The 21,827-nt window shown below is 42.0% G+C and overlaps 2 protein-coding genes across 12 annotated transcripts in view; both read left to right on the top strand.

Annotated features, from left to right (window-relative positions):
* The window catches only part of LOC130378554 (uncharacterized), a 54,251-nt gene extending 54,022 nt beyond the window's left edge, over window positions 1-229 (top strand). The window contains exon 8 of the mRNA XM_056585292.1: window positions 1-229. This exon is cut by the window's left edge and continues 962 nt beyond it. The gene's annotated coding sequence lies outside the window, so the exon portion shown is untranslated.
* A 128-nt stretch (window positions 230-357) lies between these two features.
* LOC130378559 (uncharacterized) overlaps window positions 358-21,827 on the top strand; it is a 112,977-nt gene continuing 91,507 nt past the window's right edge. Inside the window, exons 1-6 of one of the 11 annotated variants that reach the window (XM_056585302.1) lie at window positions 358-657; window positions 867-978; window positions 1,053-1,169; window positions 2,208-2,321; window positions 2,395-2,511; window positions 14,212-21,247. In XM_056585302.1, coding sequence (XP_056441277.1) covers window positions 15,376-16,905 — 1,530 coding nt within the window. In that variant the 5' untranslated portion in view covers window positions 358-657; window positions 867-978; window positions 1,053-1,169; ... (1 more) ...; window positions 2,395-2,511; window positions 14,212-15,375 and the 3' untranslated portion in view covers window positions 16,906-21,247. Of the gene's footprint in view, window positions 658-861; window positions 979-1,052; window positions 1,170-2,207; window positions 2,512-5,196; window positions 9,240-14,205; window positions 21,248-21,827 lie in introns of those variants that run through there. The other 10 variants (XM_056585301.1, XM_056585298.1, XM_056585299.1 and 7 more) reach the window with 10 other exon arrangements.

The raw sequence follows: 21,827 nt of genomic DNA, 5'->3' as shown, positions 1-21,827 counted from the left end.
TTTGGACCGGGTTTCTGCATGTAAAGGTACAGATGACATCATGCTTCAAAAGAGCTCATATACTAGTTCACCTCCTTCTCCACTTCTGCTGTTTTCTCTCTCTCTCTCTCTCTCTCTCTCTCTCTCTCTCTCTCTCTCTCTCTCTCTCTCTCTCTCTCTCTCTCTCTCTCTCTCTCTCTCTCTCTCTCTCTCTCTCTCTCTCTCTCTCGCTCTCTCTCCATCTATCTCTCTCTTGCTCTCGGTTCCTCAAGTACTTCCCCTTCCAACAGTTCTGTGTGTGTGTGTGTGCGTGTGTGCGTGTGTGCGTGTGTGCGTGCGTGCGTGCGTGCGTGCGTGCGCGCGCATGCTGCCCGTTTTCCCAGGAAACATTTGACATGCGCTCAGAGGGGCGGTTCAGCTAAGTTTCTTCCTCATCTGACGGTCCGTCGCAGCGAGGAGCCTTTCTTTCTCCGCTTTGAAAACCTTTCACCTGATTAACGTGTTTTATAAACACTTTAACCTCAGTTTCTTCCCTTACATTTATACTTTATAACTTTTTGCCGTATGGGACGGAACGTTTTTTCTCCAGTCTACTATGGATGAGGTGATAGAGGAGGGGGGTCCTACCTCTAAGACCACTCTGTGTGGGGAACATGGCCGCCGGAGCAAAGCTAAGAGGTAAGAAGAGGATCTCTCTGTCTGTGACTGTTGTCCATCTCAGAGCTCAGCAGTGATGATGCATCATGACCCCATCATTAGTCTGAGTAAAAGCTGTGTGTGTGTGTGTGTGTGTGTGTGTGTGTGTGTGTGTGTGTGTGTGTGTGTGTGTGTGTGTGTGTGTGTGTGTGTGTGTGTGTGTGTGTGTGTGTGTGTGTGTTGAAGCCCAGAGCAGCAGCAGAGAGCAGACTCCCCTGGACCCAGCTGTGTCTCCATGAAGAGTGGCTGGTCTATGGATCATCCTGGCCAGTTTAAAGATGGAAATCAGTCAATTGAGAAGAGGTGAGGATTTATCACAGATCATAAAGATACAGCTTCTATCGAACGTCTATTATTCCTGGTTCTGGTTTTTCTAGAGGAGTCCAGCAGGAGAGAGCAGACTCCCCTGGACCCAGCTGTGTCTCCATGAAGAGTGACCGCTCTATGAGACCTCCTGCTAACTTTAAAGATGGAATTCAGTCTATTGAGAAAAGGTAAGCATTGATTAGAGATGATGATTTGGGCTGTAGTCTTAAATTCAACCTACTCTCTGACCAATCGATTGGTCGATGGTGAAAAGATTATTATAAAACAATGTGCACGTTATCTCTGGATCAACAGAATCTACCGCAGTGCGTTGTACTCTACCTGCTAGCCTCAACATCACATAAGGGCTGTTTGGAGAAGGGCAGTGGGTTTCAGACCCTCTCGGTCCGAGTCCACTCGGTTAGGGCAGAGCTTCAATATGAAGCAGACAGCGGACGAGCCACGGAGCGTCGGGCAGCGTCGTTTATAGACGACACCACCGAAGAATTGATTATAGCTTTTATCTGTGTGTAATATAACGGGGCCCACTGGATGCTGCTGGGATTCGTGACAAGAAGCCAATTCTGATGTGTTCCCACTCAAAGCCTAGCGAGCGTTAAACACGAAGGGGGATGAAGAATCACAGACGTATTAAGAAAAAAGTACTCATGCCACCATTTTAGCTGATCTGCCCACAAACTTACTTTACCGTTTGCATGCTTTTTTGTCGTCCTTTTTAAACAAATGCTGCCAGATCGATGACTTGGTTGCAATCAATGAGTTAATTGCGGAGTAAAGGTTCAGTAAGTTAGGACTAGCGGTCTTCCTTATGGGCCAGTTCAACGTTGAGAAACCCGGGGGTTTGACCTCTTGTCTTATAAGTCTTATAGTTTATTAAACCATCTGATTATTAAAACAGAAACTATGGAGCCTTCAACCTTATTTTCATTCATAATTAATGTTATTTCTAACACAATACAGTCCGTCACTCAAATATAAAACACATCGGTCTGCATTTGTCCCTCCCGGCCCTAAAATAATGGATTAAGAAGCTCTTTGTTCTTATTAAAGGAACACCAGCCATTGTCCGACTAAAGAGTATTTGGTCCAACAAGTGCATATCGATTAACCAGTCAACCAACCGACCAGAACTTGACATCCCTAGAGATTGTATAGGTACAGCTTCTATCAAACTTACAGAAATCCTGTTTCTTGTTTTCTAAAAGAGTCCAGCAGCAGAGAGCAGACTCCCCTGGACCCAGCTGTGTCTCCATGAAGAGTGACAGCTCTATGGAACATCATGTTACCTTTAAAGATGGAAATCAGTCCATCGAGAAGAGGTGAGGATTCATCATATATTATAAAGGTACAGCTTCTATTAAACATCCTTAAATCCTGGTTCTTGTTTTCTAGAAGAGTCCAGCAGCAGAGAGCAGACTCCCCTGGTCCCAGCTGTGTCTCTATGAAGAGTGGCTGGTCTATGGATCCTCCTGCTACGTTTAAAGATGGAAATCAGTCTATTGAGAAGAGGTGAGGAATAACAAAGATCATAAAGATACAGCTTCTATCAAACGTCCATAAATCCTGGTTCTTGTTATCAGACTTTACTGGCACTGATGTTTCCAAGTCAGGCAAAAATGTAAGTGTGTGTGTGTGTGCGTGTGTGTGCGTCAGGGATGGAAATGAATGCCCGCCACCCGCCATTTGCGGGTGGATTTGTAAGGTGGCGGGTGAATTGTGTCACTTCACCCGCCACTGTGTCGGGTAATACTTTCCAGTCAGGTCCGATCAAATTTGCATATTTAATACATTCATACGGCGCTCCACAGTTCCCCCTTCTTCTTCTACGCCACTTTTGCTGAACTGCGACTGTCCGGCATCCGGGATAATATACCAGTAACAGGGCTCTCGAGTCTCACGCATTCGGCGTGAGACACACGCAATTCAACCCATGCACACGCTCACACGCCACCACACTTCGTATTTCTCACGCAGAGAAATTACCAGGATAGCGCTCACCAATTTGGGCTGCTATTAAACAGTGTTACAGGTAGGAATCAAATGGGTTTCCCGTACGTAGGGTAACCAGACATCCTCTTTTGCCCGGATATGCCCTCTTTTTGAGACACTTTTAAAAAATGTGTGGCGGAATTTAAAAATCGTCTTGGATTTTATTAAAGCCTCATACATGTTCACATTGAATTTGCGTTGCGTTTCTCTGGGTCGTTCACAAACTAGTTAGGCTACGCCAGGGCTGTAGTGGTCAAATTAGAGGTGGGTAAACTAGGAATTTTGTGATCAGACCGACCTCGACACAACGCAAAGTGTTGCGACTCTGTAAGGCTAGCCTGGCTATATTCCATTATGTTATCAATTAAAGTCATATTAAATCAATCAATGACAGTCAATGAATGTGTATGTAGTTTATTCAAGTTATTCAAATTTCAACAGTAAAGAAAAGTATGTGTAGATTAAGAACTATCTATTAGGGGTGGAACGGTTCACAAAATCCACGGTTCGGTTCGGTTCACGGTTTCGTGGTCACGGTTTTCGGTTCGGTTCGGTATATGTTGATTATTAGGAAAATCTATTATGTCTTGTATAGTCAAGTTAAAACTGAAAGAATGAAGCAGTCTGACATTTGATACATCATTGTGACAGTCTTAGGTTGAGATTCTGGCACTGCAAGAGAGGAGACATTGCTAGTTCCAACATGTGCTTCATTTATTTGGTAAACAGAACTCAAAACTCAAAACTTTCTCTTGAACTGAAAGTGCAGTGTTTGAAAAACAATCAAAGAAAAATAAGGCTGGATTTCTTACAAACTTAAAGTGCCACTGTGTTATCTCATTAACAAAATAAATAATCCAGTAAATAATCATCAATATAAAATATAGCATAAACCAAACTAACACATACTGCACTGCTTAAACAACAAGGCTCTACTCATTGTATTCTCATGTTCTTCTGCAAGAAGATCAGTTTGTCCACATTCTCTGCCAAAAGACGAGATCTACTTGCAGTGACAATGTCTCCTGCTGTAGAGAAAACTCTCTCACTTGGTACAGATGTACCAAGTGTCAGACTGCTTCATTCTTTCAGTTTTTTTTTAAATGTATTGTGTGATAATAATATTTTAATCAGTAAAGAAAATAACAGATTGAAATAAACAGATTGTTCACGTAGCACGACACAGACACGTTGCGTGCGTGAACGTGATTGTTCAATGAGTAGTAGGCTAAGTAACAGTAATCCTGGCGATCGGTCAATTTTAAGTCAAGCGTTCACAAAATCACGAAAATGGATCGGTATTTGATCCGAAAAATTCCTCGAGTTGAAGAAGACGTTCAAGAGGAAGAAAGAATGCAAGAGGTAGTGGATTCTGATTCTGATGTAGAAGAAGAGGAACGTCCTGGTCCAAGTCAACCCTTCACCTCTACTGAGGGCGCTGCTAGCCATGATGCTAGCACCCCGGGTGACTTAAGCATGAACGCTTTTGATACACTTTTTGATCTCTTATTATTGTGGTTTTGAGTGCCTACTGTTTGGTTTCATTCATGTTTTGATTGTGACCTAAAATAATATACTCTTTTTGAAAGCATTTCTGACTCTTTGCCTGTTTAAATTAATTCTATCTGACATTTTAATCTGCCGTCTTTAGTTAGAAGTGTATTGAACTTGGTATGTTTAGTTTAATTTGTCGCTCATGGTAGTGGTGACCTGGTAGTCATCTGGCGCAAACTTTAATCCACACACTGAAGTAAGTGAAGTAGCCTATTTGGGATTACGTTATCTATAACATGCTGCATCCATTTTGACCGTCGGAGATGAACGCGGCTTTGTGCGCGTCCGTCAGAAGTAGCCTAATGACAATAATAATACGATCGTTTTGAATGGCGCTTTTTATGTACCCCAAAGACCCGTTAGAGAGCAAACGTGTAAACATATGTGACGATATGGTGGGGAGGTGTTGTAGTAGAGAAAATGAGACTCATATGCTATCACCCTAATTTCATAGCACCCTCAGTAAAACGCCGAGCACCCCCATAGCACCACCAGAAAAAGATCTCTGGCGCCGCCACTGAGCAGTGCATGAACCGAACGGAACACACGCGAATTGAACCGAGACAGTCGAACCGAACGGTTCGGAGTGTTTTCATAAACCGTTCCATCCCTACTATCTATCTATGTCATGTGTGTATGTGTGTGTATTAGTATGCATGCTTTTCACAGTAGTGCCCAGAGGGCCTCCTTGTCCTCCACGTCAGGTCCTGCCTTGCAGGGGCATGTTCTGGGGTTCATGGTTCCCCTGTGCTTCACCAGCCAGGACTTCACATACGTGTTGGATTGAACTTTGAGTGGTGGGCCACTCACTTGAATAAACATCAAGGACGACACTGTGACCAAGTGCAGACTGCATCTCAGGGGGCACACTATGATGTTCATTAAGCTGAACCCCCTCTCACACTCAGCAGTGCTAACTGGAATGAGATGGTCGATATTCAGGAGTGGTGCAAGGTTTTCTGGAATGATGCTTGAGTTATCCTTAAAATCCCTATAGCCTTCAAGAATTTTTCTGTCATCAAGTCTGAACCTTTGGGCAAGTTGATTCAACTTGGATTCCCCATACGGTTCCTCTAGGGGAACAGGCCAGTTTGCTGGGAAAATAACTTTAAAGAAAATAAATAATAAAATAAAAATATTTATAATATATAAAATAAAAATATTTCTAAATATTTTTATTTTTATTGGTTTAACCGCCAACCGGCCGAATTTAATTAAAATATATTTTTTTCTCCAAATTGAGGCTTTAAGATAGCGACCGAGCTATAACGAAGTTGATACGCCAAAACCGAAGTTTGATATGGATAGTAAAAGTAGTGATACCCAAGAAGTTTCAGGATATTCTGATTCGTAGTTTCAAATTAAAAGCCCACTAGATAAAGTGAAATGAGCATGGAATAAGAGGGCATTTTCTTTTAAATGTAATCCAAATTCATACCTAAATCATATCTAATGTCTCATTTAAATCGAATCCAAAATAATATGTAATAAGTCTCATATTGGAATGTTTGTTGGGCTTTTATTTTGAAACTCCATATCAGAATGTTCTGAAACTTCTTGGGTGACCCTATGGGGTCGTGAACTATTACCCTGAAGTGAAATGAACATGGAATAACAGGGCATTTTCTTTTAAATCGAATCCAAAATCATATGTAATATGTCTCATATTGGAACGTTTGGTGGGCTATTATTTTTAAAGTAAATATCACAATACACTTCCTTTGATAGTATTTGCTTTTATTGACTGTCTTTTTGTATGTACCCTGTCCATGTATGTACCCGACGAATGCTTTTATTTTAAACTAGTTCTGAGACGCTATTACCGTAATGGCTAGTATAAACAGGTACAGCAAAAAACTGGGTCGGCTGGCTTGACTGCAGATCTCGATGGGTCGGCTGGCTTGACTGCAGTGCAATCCTGCGATGGAGAGTTTTCAAAGACACACCAAAACGTCTTGCTATCTCCCTGCGCGGGATTCTGAAGGAGATCTGCAGCTTTAACTGGTCTCTTTGTATGTCAAGACAGGGCTGAATCTCTGAAATGTTACCAATTTGGCGAATTAAATGCTCCTCCTCATCAAACTTGGCCCGAACAGCGTCCTCTAAATGGCAGCTGGATGCTTCCAAGTTTTCCCTTAGCTGAAGCAACCTCGTTAGAGCATAGTCATAGTCATCTGGAACATTACTGTCGACATAGTCAGCCAAATTAATTATGGCATTTATTGTATTATTCCGTGTTTCTTCCATTTAGTGCTTAAAGGTTGGGTATGGGATTTGCGAAAGGCCAGCAGATTTTGAAAATACACAACTCAAATGGTCCTACCCCCTCTCCTTCAACGCTGACTCTGACTCCACCCATTCCAAGTACTTGGACGCGCAATCATGCACGAGCGCGAGCACAGATGCGCGAGAGCGAGCCAGGCTAGCGTAGGTTTTCGTTAAACAACATGGCAACATTAAAAAAAAAAACATGGGGATGGTGGCGTCTTGTCTGCCATGGAAATTGTCTTCTACTGCTAGATCCAAATGTGGATTAACTAGTTCCAGTAGCTACCGCAGGATAACAACAAACAGGAGCTTGCTCTGGGTCACGAGTACTGCACGAAGGGGTCGCGCGCGGGGGAGGGGGAGTGCAGTACGGCCGTTTGATTGACGTACTTACTGTCCAATGCAACTCGGTGGCTATGGAAATCATTGGCTGGAGTTTTTCGAGCCCTGCCCGTTCCACAGATGATTGACTTGTTTAATTTTCATGTCAGTACTTTTAACTCAGTGGCTGTAAGTGGGTTATGGTAAGGATTTCAAGTAATTCTGCAAAAATGGCCAAAAAAGCGAATTCCATACCCAACCTTTAAATAAAAAACACCTTCTCCTTCCCACATCCATGTCATAGGTCTGCATATGACATGCCAGGTGATAGCCAATCAGAGAGCTTGTTACATGGCTAATTTGCATTGCTTTACCTCGTCTTACCAGCGCAAGGACCAAAGTGTCAAGGAAAAGCTAAATGGAGAGGCTAGTAGGAGAAGCTAAATGACTAAGCTAATCGAATAGCTAATAGGAAAAGGAAAAGCAGCGGGGAAATGGAAATGCAAATGCCAAGGAAATCGCCCATTTAAATGCCTGATTAAAATCTGTGTTCTTAATTCAATTTGTGAATCCAGTTATTTATTTCTCTTTTTAAACTGCATTTTAAAATCGATTTTTTAATTGCATCATTTATTTATGATATTATTAAATGATGTATTTATTAGGGATGGGAATTGATAAGAATTTCACGATTCCGATTCCGCTTATCGATCCGATTCCTTATCGATTCTCTTATCGATTCTCATTGGGTGAGAAAATAAGTATAAATGTGTTTGTTTGTATTAAATCTCTTTAATATCTGATCAGCAGGCCCGGATTAAGCAGTCACAGGACCCTGGGCACAAATGTTGGATGCACCCCCCCGAAAAAAAAACCAGTGCTGTGGCAGGTGTTTTTTATTATTAATGATTAGGCCTATTGTAGCCTATGTCACAACAGAACAGAAATGTTTCGATTGCATATTATCAACAAAGCATTATATGCTAAAACAAGACAAAGAAACATTTAACAAAGCTAAATGATATGCTAAAACCATCACCATCAAAATGAAATACTTTAATTATTTGTTTATTCGATTTGTTTATTCAGTTTATACTAGCCTAGCCTATCAACTTATGAATTGCTGAATGAACATATGAACATAGAGTTTTTTAATGTGACTGGCAATGGCATCATCCCTTGGTCTCCTTTCTTCACTCAGGATCCCCTATCACGGTCTGGTTGTCTGTCTTTCTGATTTCCCCACTTCTGTCCTCTCTTTCATCTTGATCCTTAAACTAGTACTCCTCTCCGCCAGGGTATGTCTATATAATGAATGGCAATACATTACACTCAGAAGTTAGTAAACAGAAGTAAGTCTGAATACAAATATGTAACATTAAATGAGAAATAATATATATATGTTTATGTCTCCCTCCCAGACGCACCTGTTAGAAAAACTTCTTACGGGCTCTCCTATTAGCAATGTCAGTGATAACTTCATCGAATTCCAGGCTCCTGAGTAGCTCCGTCTCGATGGCCATGAGTGACAGCGCGCTGAGGCGCTGTTGCGTCTGTGTCGTTCTAAGCTCATTTTTAATTCTGGCCAGATGTGAAAATGATCGTTCCCCTTCACAATTTGTCACAGGCAGGGTCAAAAAAATACGGAGAGCTATAAAAACGCTTGGGAAAGTTGATTGCAGACCCTGTTTTAAGATCATCTTCAAAAGCTTTTGAGGAGACTTATCCTGTTCGTTTTGTATGAAGCTTCTGAACTGGATTATTTCATTGGCCAAGTCGACATCTAAATCAGATGGGTATGACATGCAGAGCACTTCTGCCTGTTCACGGATACTGGTCAAATTGTCAGTTTCCATAAAGAGTAAACGTTTCTAATTGAAACCGAGGCAACCGGCGTGCGCTGATATTGACTCATTCGCAACTTAAAGGGGCCCGCCCGAAAAAATAAATAAATAAATAAATTAAAAAAAATTCGGACGAGTCTTGGGCCCTCTGGCTGGGCGGGGCCCTGGGCACGTGCCCATAAAACCCATTGGTTAATCCGGCCCTGCTGATCAGAAGTGCTTCTAGTATTAGGAAATTGTACATTTTCAATTGGTCTAGACCAGTGGTTCTCAAACTTTTTACCATGAGTACCACCTTAGAAATGATTTGGCTCTCCAAGTACCACCGGAATTAAAATAAAGTGCGTAGGCCTATAACTACATAGAGTTTACACAGAAGGCATTAATATTAATAACACGATTTATTATTCACATAATTTGACTTGACTGAAGCAACCAACTGTCTATAACTCATGTATTGTATTTAAACACTTGCAACGGGATAATACTAACAATTGAACAACTGCCTCAATAGGGCTACCCAGCAAATGGGGACATCATCTTGCATATAACATACCAGTCAATCTAGTGAGGTTATTAACAAGTATACTGCATTAAAGCATTCAGAGCACTGAATATTAATTTTAACAACTGCAGTCAACCAATCATGTGAGGTAAATTGTACTGCATCAAAACATTCAAAGAATTGAACATGAATATTTAAATACTGGAGTCAAACAATCCTGTTATAAGTAATCATGCGCAGCAAAGAGAGAAATCATGTGTACTGCGATAACACTGTAATCAAACTATCATGAGTAAGAACAAGTGTATCATAGAAAAACAACGTATTCAGTATTAAAAAATACTGCAGTAAGTGCCATAAGGTCAGAATATAAACTATGTTTAGGTTTGAAGGAGAATGTACTTAGGCACACATTGAAAATTAGGCCTATCATGCTTAGTGGGAGGGGTGTGATGTCTGGGTCGATTGAGGTTAGCTTTAGCCTCAGACTTGGTTCAGTATCCAACCTGCTTCCAGCACACAAGTTGAGGGGGGATGGCATCCCCCTTTGGAATTAAAATGATCAAAATCATCCCCCTTGACAGCGATACTGCATTCTCGGGCAGTATGCTATTGCGCAAGCACGCAGGCGTACTTGCGCAATAGTGCCTTCCCGAGCTCTCATTCCACACCGTACGAAACTGAATCTGTCCCCTTTTCTCCCTTTCATTCCAACCCGTGAGCAACGCTAGTCTCCCTTCTCTTCCGAATGCATTTAAAAAAAATAATAATAAGAATCAGTTTTTAAAATCCTTAAATGTGATGCATGCCTCCGAATCGTGTGATGCGTCCGATCAGCTGCGTTTTTGGGGATAAATTAAGATTTGCGACCATTTGCGACCAAGAGAAGCCTGGTCGCAAATGGAATGAGAAAGCGCACAGCCTTGTCTGAAAGCGCAGGATATTCGCTGCGTCGCTGCATCCAAAATTCCAGAAATGTCTGGCCCCTGAAAGCAGACTTTCAACGTCTCGTCACAGGACGATTTTGCAAAAATGTTGCTTCCCCTACTCGTCGTCACAGCAGTTAGTCAATGCAGGTTTAAGATGATTGCATATGATGGGTACATGGCCTAGGGATGGGCACGAGTAAACTCGAGTGATCGAAGGAAATCCTCGAGGATCAATCGAGATCGAGTACTCGTTTAATCAAATCTATTTTTAGAATGCAACGCAACTGCAGCAGGAAGAGGCCTGATGATGAACGGCAATATTACCAACCAAACATGTAGGCCTAATGCTTATTCTCCATCAAAACAGTCAGCGTTATCAGAGTATTCATTATTTATTTTTGCAAACGTTCAAAACACATTTTCCTTACAAAAATAAATAGGCCTATGCGTCTCACAATTTAAATCACGTCGAACCAAGGCCTGTAACAGTTTAAAAAAAAACTAAAACGAAACAAGTAGCCTAACCATTGCAAATAATTTAAAGCTGCAAATAAAACGGCAGCAAATGGACTATGGATTACGCGTTGTGATCTTCTCTACACGGCCGGGATTACGGCTGCGTCTTGCGGCGGTTAAAATAGCCGACACACTTGGTTGCTGCGGGTCTGCTTTCCCGAACTCACCGTTGTGTTTCAGGAGCATATGTTGCCGCCTAGTACTTGTAGTAGCTACTCTGGTAGCTCGATTTCGCTTTGCATATTTTACATTTCACCTTATGATCTCCTATTTCTTTAAAGTAGGCCTATTTCAATTCTTCGCTGCGCTTTGCTTTAACCACCATCTCTTAACTTTTTGAATTCTGGCGTGCCTGCACACGGCACGGAACGCGCCACACAGAAATGGATACATTTAATTTGCTTTGTGCCCACGGCATGCGTTAGTGGCGCCGCACAGAAAATTGATACATTTGCTTCAGAAAACTTTGTTTGTTTGTGTGTATGCAAACTCGAGTTTGCCTGTCCACCAACCGAGTTCATTTGTAACGAGTAGTACTCGAGTTATCGATTCCCCACGCCCATCCCTGATTTTTTTTTTAACGGTTGCTTCAACTTCAAAAAATTGCTTCAACAAATCGTTCATACTCCGCGTACCACTAGAGTGCGCTCGCGTACCACCAGTGGTACGCGTACCACAGATTGAGAACGGCTGGTCTAGACGAAAAAATATATAAAAATATATGCCATCATTATGTGCCATACAACTAAAAACACAGACTGAAAACAGCCAAGTAAGAGCTTGTGCCTTTTGTAATGCTAACAGTGCTCATTTGCATTCAACTTGTAACAAAATTCAACTGACATAAACAAAATGAAGCATTGATTAGACAGAGATTTATTAGATGGGCCTACCTATTAAACCGTTGGAAAACACAAGACCGGAAACCATAGCAATGCCGGTAAACAAATCCCGAGAAGCCCAATCCCTATGAGAGCTCCCCGCGCTACGGCCATCCGGAGGCGACAGAGCTGTTGGCCGTGATATTATATATACAATTATAATATATTGTATACTATTATATATAGAGCTCCGGGAGTCGCAAACTGCAACAATCACTTTCTCCTCCATGCCGCAGTCACCCCGGACTGCACTGCACTGAGTTTGACGGCTGAACGCTGATTGGCTGTTACGTTACACATGTCACCCAGTTATCACGCTGTTGAACGCTGATTGGCTGTCATCACGACAAAAACTTGTCGCCGGTTTTCTCCCGCGAAAATTCCCTTATACGCGTCTCTACGTTCACTTTGTATGGGATCTTGTCGCCCCGTCGCGTTTGGTGTGAACACACAATGCGATTCTTCCTCGGCGGCGCCATGTTTGCTGCGTTCTGAACCAAAACAAAAGCAGCGTGTGTGTGACGTCATGACGCATTTGCCGCGACCGGAACCGATAAGCGGAATCGTTAAGCAGGCTTGCTAATGATTCCAAGGAATCGGTTGACTCTGAACCGGTTCTGAACAAGAACCGGTTCTCGATTCCCATCCCTAGTATTTATTGACTGTTTTATGTTTTTGTAAATCCCTTTTTAATTTGAGCTACTTATTGATGGATTCATATTTAATTTGTAAATATTTCTTTTTAATTCCTCTTTTATTGCCCATTAAAAGATCAAATAATGAATTACTTTATTATTTAGTCTATTTCTTTATTACTATTTCCGTGACACTTGTGGTCCTCCATACCCTTATACCAAATTTCGCTTTAATATCAGGCTGGGTTGAATGAGAGGGAGAGCATAGGTTGAGAGTACGTACTACGTAGAGACCGGGCAGCTTCGGTTGCTAGGCAACATACATTTGAAAAACAATGTTGGATTGAGCCGTTAGGTTACTAGGCTCACTAGCGGGCGGTGCCCCTTCATTTCGGTGGGGCAGAAACTACTGGCGTATGACCACACCCACAATTTATGTATATTTTTAACATGTATATTTTGAGCTACATTAAAACATGTTAACTAAACTAATTAATAATAATAATAATACATTTAATTTAGAGGCGCCTTTCAAAACACCCAAGGTCACCTTACAGAGCATATAGTCATCATACATTTTTTAAAAAACAAGACATTGTGGAAAAAATAAATAAATAAATAAATAAATAAATAAATAAACATAAGCAATAAGAAATAAATAAAACAAAAACAAGACAAAACAAAACAAAAAACAATCAAAACAGTGATCAGTGCTGGAAGAGTTAACTTGTGTATATATATACTGTATGTGTTTTTTATTCTATTATTATTATTATCTTATTATTATTATCTTTTTTTATATGTAGTATTGATTTGTTTTGTTTTGTTTATTTATTTATTTTTTCTATTTATTTACCTATTTTTTTATTTTATTTAGTTACTTATCCATTTATTTATATTGTTTACATTTAAATAAATATATATATAAAATAAAAATAAAAAAATGTTTGTAGGAAGATGTCAATGTAAAAATAACTCATGATCCTACAATAAAGTATAAAAAAAAAAAAAAACAGTGATCAGTTAGACGTTGTGTGCGAGTTTGAACAGGTGAGTTTTGAGTTGTGACTTGAAGGTTGTAATGGTGTCTGACTGTTTTATGTGTGGGGGGAGGGAGTTCCAGAGCCTGGGTTCTGAACAGCTGAATGACCGGGCACCCATTGAAGTGAGTCGTGATGTGGGGATACATAGTAGTCCAGCAGAGGTTGAGCGGAGGGAGCGGGAGGGAGTGTATTCTTGGAGGAGGTCGCAGAGATAACTGGGGGCTAGGTTGTGGAGAGCTTTGTAGGTGAGGAGTAGGGTTTTGTATTGGATGCGGTAGTGTACTGGGAGCCAGTGAAGTTGAATGAGGACAGGGGTGATGTGGTCAGATGATTTGGTGCGGGTGATGATCCGGGCGGCTGAGTTCTGAATGATCTGCAGTCTGTTGATGAGTTTGGTGGGGAGTCCGGTGAGGAGGGCGTTGCAGTAGTCTATGCGTGATGTGACAAATGAGTGAACTAGGATTTCAGTGCTGGATTGGGTCAGTGATAGGCGGAGTCTGGCGATGTTGCGGAGGTGGAAGAATGCAGTCTGGGTGATGTTGTGAATATGGGGTGCGAATGAGAGGGTGTTGTCCAGGATGACGCCGAGGCTCTTGACTTTGGAGGAGAAGGGTACTGGGAATCCATCGATAATTATGAGTGGAGCTGGGGTGTGTTGTGATTTAGTGAGGGTGGATTTGGATCCGATGAGCAGGGCCTCGGTCTTGTTTCCATTGAGTTTCAGGAAGTTCCTGCTCAACCAGCTCCGGATCTCTTCCAGGCACGTGATGAGGGAAGTGGGGGGGATGGCAGCGGTGGGTTTGGTGGAGATGTAGACCTGTGTGTCGTCAGCGTAGCAGTGAAAATTGACCCCATGGTGACGGAGGAGTGTGCCCAGCGGGAGGAGGTAAATGGTGAAGAGGAGTGGACCCAAGACTGACCCCTGGGGGACAGCCAGTGAGACACCTGATCACCCAGACTTGTGGTTTCTTAGTTGAACAAATTGTTGACGGCCGGTGAGGTAGGATGTAAACCAGGAGAGTGCAGCACCAGTGATCCCAATACCAGCTAGGCGGTCCAGGAGCAGAGGGTGGGAGATGGTGTCGAATGCTGCGCTGAGAAAAAAAAAGGCAAAATTCGAATGCTGCGCTGAATTGTGAATAAGAATTAAAAATAAACTAATAGCCTAATGTTACTGCACGCTTTTGAAGTGCCATCCGCAACATTCGTCATATGATGTCCCTGGTAGGGAAGTTATTTATTCCATATTTTATTTTAACAACAGGCTTAGCGAGTGCATTGCAAATACATGAAAAGTACAAATACAAGTCATCAATCAAGCAGACCTTCGATTTGGAACTTGGCCCGACGATGAGTGCAAATATCTCAATAACGACACTTTTGAAATCAGATATTTATCAATAACAGCTGTTTAAATCAGGTATGAAATCAGGTATGCAATTTGAATACCTGCTGAATGGGGCGGGATGGGGCAATATTTCCTGGCTGCATTCACTTGCAGTCGGTCATTTGAAACTGGCTTTCGTAAATGTCTTGTAAAAGCAAGAAAAATAAATAAATGAATTTGCCGCTGCCAACTGGGGTGGCAGCTGGATATTTTCGGGGATAACTCTCATGTAGGCAGCTGCGCAGTATGCACTTTCACTCGCATCACTGACCTGAATCCACCTGTTAAAAAAGAGGTTCACGTTTTCAGTGATGCGAGTGAAAGTGCATACTGCGCAGCTGCCTACATGAGAGTTATCCCCGAAAATGGTGAGTGCACAGTGACTCTTATAACAGCAAAAACAAGAGTAGCGCCACTTAAAAAAGTAACTTTACCGAGACTAGAACTCCTCGGTGCTCTCATCGGAGCTAGACTCAGTCACTATGTAATACGCACCTTGAAATGGAAAATAATCAAGTGAAACTGTGGAGTGATTCTATGATAACTTTGCACTGGATAAAAAGTTCAGCAAAACAGTGGAAACCCTTTGTGGAAGTCCGAGAGATCCAGATTCTCACAGAACCTGAGCAGTGGAGCTTTTGTAAAGGGAAAGAAAATCCTGCCGAAAGCGCCACAAGGGGCATAAGTGTGAACCAGTTGCTAGACAACACTCTGTGGTGGACGGGCCCAGAGTGGCTTAAGCAAAGCGATGTAAATTACCGTGACAATGATATTGAACCAAACGAAAATGATGACGCTGTAAAAGAAAATATGGCAGTTGTGGAAATTACCAGTTTGTTAAATTCCAAAGGTTCAAAGGAAATGGAAATACTCGAAATAAAGAACCACAGTGACCTCAGCCGAATGCTGCGGATTACTGCCTGGGTCCGACGATTCATAAACAACGCCAGAGAAAAGGCAAAAAGCACCGGAACATTAACAGCTGGAGAAATCGCTGAAGCAGAGCTTTATTGGATCCGATTAACACAGAATCGAAGTTTCTACGAAGAAATCAATCAACTGAAAAGAGGTAAAGAAGTTAACTTTCAGTCCAAAATTAAGTCTCTAAGTCCCTTTCTGGATGACAGTGGAGTACTAAGAGTGTTGCATTCTGGTCTCCAAGACACGCTAAACCAAGCGAGAGAAAGATTCTGGATAATGAAAGGAAGACAACTAACGAAAAGAGTTGTACACGCTTGTCTTATCTGTCGTAAATATAAAGCCAAACCAGCCCAGCAGATTTCAGCGCCTTTACCTGCGCAGCGCATTGAAGAAGCGCCTCCGTTTGAGATCACGGGAGTGGATTTTGCTGGACCTATGTACAGTAAGAATCAAGGAAAATGTTATATTGCTCTTTTCACCTGTGCAGTCACCAGAGCCATTCATTTAGAGTTGGTGACTGATTTGACTACGGAAAAGTTCCTGCTGGCGTTCAGACGTTTTGTGTCACGCAGAGGACTATGTACCACAATATATTCAGACAATGCTAAAACGTTTAAACGAGCCAACAAGGAGTTGACAGCATTGTGGGATTCCCTGTCATCTAAAGAACTACAGGAATTCTTTGCTGAAAAACGAATAATCTGGAAGTTTATAGCAGAAAGAGCTGCTTGGTGGGGTGGAATGTGGGAGAGAATGGTGAGGTCGGTGAAGACGTGCCTACGTAAAGTTCTGGGAAAATCATGTCTGAAATATGAAGAAATCGAAACCATTCTGATAGAAGTGGAAGCAGTTGTTAATTCCCGTCCCATCACTTTCACCCACACCAGCAGCGAAGAGCCTGTCCCTCTAACGCCAACCCATTTTCTAATTGGTCAGCGTCTAACAGCGCTCCCATCCGCTGGCAACGTAACCGCAGCGGCCCCCAACACAGACCAACGTCAGTTAAACAAAAGGTGGAAATACAGACAGCGCCTAATCAATACATATTGGACCCGCTGGAAGAAGGAATATCTCCTGGAGCTACGATCTGCACATTGTGTCGTGGATTAACTGAGATATATAACACTTAGACTAATTCAAGAGAGAGAGAGAGAGTAAAATGAAAACGAGGGGTCCGGAGCAAGAATTGACAAAAGACTTTATCGTGCAGTAAAACAACAACGATAACAGCCGAGTAGGTCTCGAGAGTCACTGCCGTTCACAAACTGCGGCGTCTTTTTATACACACAAACAGAACAGCTTCTCCTTGAGGTGTCTGCCTCCATTCAGTCATAAATCCACTTTAACCTGAATGGTCAGAAAATAGACAACAAATGGTCTGCAAAGATAGCCCTGCTCCTTTTGGGGGGGGCTCCATCTGTTCTAAACCCAGACACCTAGGCACCGTGTGTTTTCCACTAATATATATAAAAGACCTCATAATAATCACAGTTCACCATTAATTTCTACCACACATCCCCCCTTGTTGGGGCCAATAAGGTTCCAACAAATTACTTGAATTATTGCTAAGCCTATATGCTACTAAGCCCTTGCCAAATTGACACCACATCTGGTCATCGGTAAAAACCTCAGAGCTTTGACAGGGATTTCAACCTGTTTTTAGGCCAAAAAGATTTACCAAATGCAGTGTATTATTAACACTCTAATCCCTACAAGTTGTTTCATATGTAATCATAAAACCTTTCTAATCATAATAACACAATATTCTATATTCATCATGCAACTATATCAAATGTGTATCTAGAATACCTACATAATAATCATAAACGGCATAATAATCAATAATCATTCAGCATGCATTGAAAATTGGCATTTCAAAAATATGTGACACCATATTATACATAAAAAATTGACATAACATACATTCAATAATGTGAAACATAATAAAAATTAAAAACTACGATTGTCAACAAGCTTGCATGGATTTGAATAGCTCTGATTATCGTCATATACCGGTATACTATATAACGTGGGGGGTTTGGGCATCGTGGTTGTTGCTTCTGTTTGCAGCCACCAGCCCTGAAACCCATTAGTCCAATGTCCATTTGTTCACACTGTCTGAAATGGTTGTGGTTCACATGAGGGGTCTGATTCTCACATTCCGGTCTCCTCTCTAGTTTCACTCCAATCTATCTCCCCATAGAGCATCCTCTCCCAGTCACCCGACTCCTCTATGCCAGACACCATTTCATTGAATTAAATTGGATATGTAATTCACACTGATCTTTCCTATGCACATGTTCATGATTCTGGCGGAAGGTTAATGCACATAACGGTTGGTTATCCGACATAACAGTAAACACAAATTCATTAACTTGGTCTCGCGGTGGTATCTGAGTATATAAGACAGTTTTCCCTTTGTTGTCAATTAGTCCTGAATGATTTTGGGCCGGATTATCCTGTGTTCCTCTCTGGCTTTCTTCAGTAGGCCTACCACCCCCTAATTCCTGGCCCTTCCAGGTTTGTGTTGTCCCCGTGGTTTCATCCTACCTCGGGGTCTGTGCTTGTGCCAGCGAAATCTGGCACAACCCGTAAAGGATCAGAAACAGGCTCCCCGTTTTCAGCATCATCATGCTGCTGTATCTCTTGGCTCGACTGGATCTGGTCCTGGGGCAGCTGGTCAGCCCCACGTGTGTCTGCGTCTGGCTCCTCCTTCTCACGGTCGTCTCTGGCTTTGGGTTGAGCAGCTTTTGTGCAGTGGTTGAGATGATACCACGTGGCACTTCCTTCCACTTGGATGGATGTTGGTGTTGCGCTGGTGACTTTGTATGGTCCTTCTCTCCTGGGCTAGTTCCACTTTCTCCTGAACATCCTGAGATACACTTGGTCACCTGGCTCCACCCCCCTTGGTGGCTCCTTCTCCAACTCTGGAACTCTGTCTTTCTCTTGTTGAAAAATAAGCCTGTGTATGCCAGTTAGTTGTCCCAAATAGCGTCTTAATTCAGTTTCCAATTGTTCTAATGGAGGTCCTTTATGAGGCCCTCGAATGACAGGTGAAGGCATGGGTCGACCCGTAAACATTTCATGCGGGGTTAGATGCGTCGTTCTGTTAGTTTTCATGCGATAACTCATTAGTGTCAGTCGTAGTGCATTAGTCTTTTAATTTAGTACTCTAATTTAATTTTGTTAATCTTTGTCTTAAGTGTCCGATTCCTCTCTGCACCATACCTTGTGGTTTGAGGAATGTAGACACAGCCTAATCTTTGTTTGACATGCAGATGTTAAATCACTTGTTTGAGTGTTTTCTGAATAAACGCAGCTCTATTGCCTGAGCTAATTTGTGACGGAATTCCAAACCTTGGCATGACTTCTCTAGTCAGAACCTTGATTACCGTAGCCGCACTTTGGTCTTCTGATGGGACTGCTTCTACCCATCTGTTGAACACTGTTTTTTCAAATATTTCACACTCATTTAGCTGGATGTTAATCATTATTTGCAAGTATGGTGAAGAAAAACCTTGTTTTCAAATTTTTTCCTAATTCTCCTCAATACCTCCCCCCTTGCGCAATGGTCAAAACCATACGCATTAAATGATAAGCAAATCTAATAACGCCGTTGGTGCACCCAACGTCGAAAGTCTAACCATAAGCATCAGTAAACTCAAACCAATCTTTTGGGAAGGGAAATCGAAACCAGTATGTCCAAATCCTAAGCCCAATATGGGTGGGTTTACCATCAGCCGCCCGAAACCACGCTGTTCCAAAGTCATGCACTAAGCCGAAAAAACGTACATGCGTTAGTGGCCTTCTATGCCACAAAGGTAAAATAAAATGAAATAAAACGCGACATGCCCCGTTTCAAGACGACCTCTGCTGCCAGAGCTGACATATCTGACTCCTGTTCCCCCTCCACCTTTCATCAGCCGGCTTTTCCTATGATGGTTGCAGTCCGTCACTTCATGATCAGGTGAGCCAGTGCTCACAGTGACTCTGCCAAGTAATCGTGACTGTGCCTGTATTAGGTTGTCCCGGGCTTCAAGGTGGGATCTTACCCGTCATTGGCTAACCAGCCTTCCATACTGGCTTATTGCAGGATGCCGTACCTGGGATACGATCAATCCCCACCTATATGGTGGTATAGATCGCAAAGTGGAGGGATGGAGACAGAGTCTTCAGCCGCATCTGCCTTATGCAGCCATATGTGTGCGTCATGAATGCACATCAGGGCGACTATAAAACAAAAGATAATTTATCAGAGTTAAAATTATTAAAGTGTTGCAGCAGTATTAGTGGCATTTGAAGGTAAACCCACTACTTCCGAATCCAATTTGACAACATAGCATGTATGTCTCCTTCCCAGCAGATATAGCGTCAATCCACCTATTGTCCTTAACTAGGGAGATGTGAAAGAAAACAAAAATCACAATATTAAAACTTGCATCTTCAATATTGGGCAACTCATTTTTGTCTTAACCATTACTCAAAATCACAATTCTCTTCATAATACTACCCGATTGCCCTTCACTATCTATTTGAATTGGACGACCTAATTATACCTTTTATTCTACCTATTGCTTGCATTTAGTGTTTTCCATATTTTGATTCACTACTATACCAAACCCAAATCCTCTATGTTGATCTTAACTAGTTTATTCAACACTGAATTGATACATTGTTTCTATTAAGTAATTAACCATATTGTTTTATCTGAAGTATGCTTGTGTATCCCCTTGTGTACTCAGTCACTTGGAGTAGGAGAGGATTCTCCCCTACCTCGGCAGCCCTGACACACACATGAGAAAAGGCTCACACACACCCTTTCTTATTTTATTTTACTTATTTATTTTAAATTACATTTGTCATTGTGGATAACCTAAATTAGAAATTTGGATAACGTTCTATCATACTTATTTGATCAAATTTTTAAGTATTGCCGATTGTTTTTCTAAATTATAAGATTGCTTTTAATAAATTGTCTATTACTTATCATAATCTCGAAGGAAATATTTTATTTGTGTTGTTATCTTGGCACCCAGACCTCGTCAGGCCCAAGCACCAAAATAACATCCACCTATCCACGCAGAGTCCATGGGTTGGGTCCGCTCCTCGTTTGATGAGTCACTTTACCCTGGCGCCATTGAACCCATTGACTCCTGTGGAGTGTGGTGTGCAGACAATTTTTAACGCTAATTGCTCATGTTTGAGTCTAAATAATTATTCCTAAATCCTGTGATTACCATGTAACTTACTCAGGGACAACACTCAGCTAGGAGGAGATGGGGATCGAACTAGCAACCATTCGGTTACAAGACACCCTCTACTTCCTGAGCTAAACCGACCCCCAGCCTCCTCTCCGCTGATTTATTACCTCCGGGTCGGTCCGCATCCGCCCTTTTTGCTGTCAATATATTCCTCTCCCTTCTCCAAACGCCTTCTCCCTCTGATCCAACCTGTTGTCTCACCAGTGCTCTGTGTACCAAGATGTAATGATCTATACCACATGGTGTTCCGACGCGATGCAGAGTCTCCAAGAGCCACAGAATCACCAATCCCAGTGGTGGTTCTATGTTTTCTCTAAAACAGTGGACAAAGGTTACATTCAGGAACCAATTACAGAGTACATCCAAACGCACAAATAATCTATTAAACACAATGCAAATTCAGTCTCTTTCTCTCTGTTGTCTCTCTGTCCAGCCCCCACCGGCGGGTTTTCCTTACTTACGTTCCTTCTCTCTAACTTTCTTTACCTCTCTTTACCTACTTCCTTTGCTTTCACAAATCTCCATAACCATTTTCACTTTCAGTGATCCTTTCCTTTCCTTTCTGGTTTGTTCGATTTTGGACACACTCCAAAACTAGATTGTTAATCTTAAAAGACCATCGAAAGATATCAGTCTCCCAAAGAAAATTCTAACCGGAAAGCCTTCTCCAATCTCATCGCCACTTCTTGTTGCCAATCTACACACTCTTCCTCTTCTCTGTCTCACTCTTCACAAATCACTTAATCTGTCCCCTCTAACTCAACTCAATGC

The sequence above is a fragment of the Gadus chalcogrammus genome, unplaced genomic scaffold, assembly GCF_026213295.1.
Source record: "Gadus chalcogrammus isolate NIFS_2021 unplaced genomic scaffold, NIFS_Gcha_1.0 GACHA088, whole genome shotgun sequence".
Classification (NCBI taxonomy): Eukaryota; Metazoa; Chordata; class Actinopteri; order Gadiformes; family Gadidae; genus Gadus; species Gadus chalcogrammus.
Note: the sequence above shows the minus strand (reverse complement) of the source record. Positions and strands in the feature narration are given on the sequence as shown.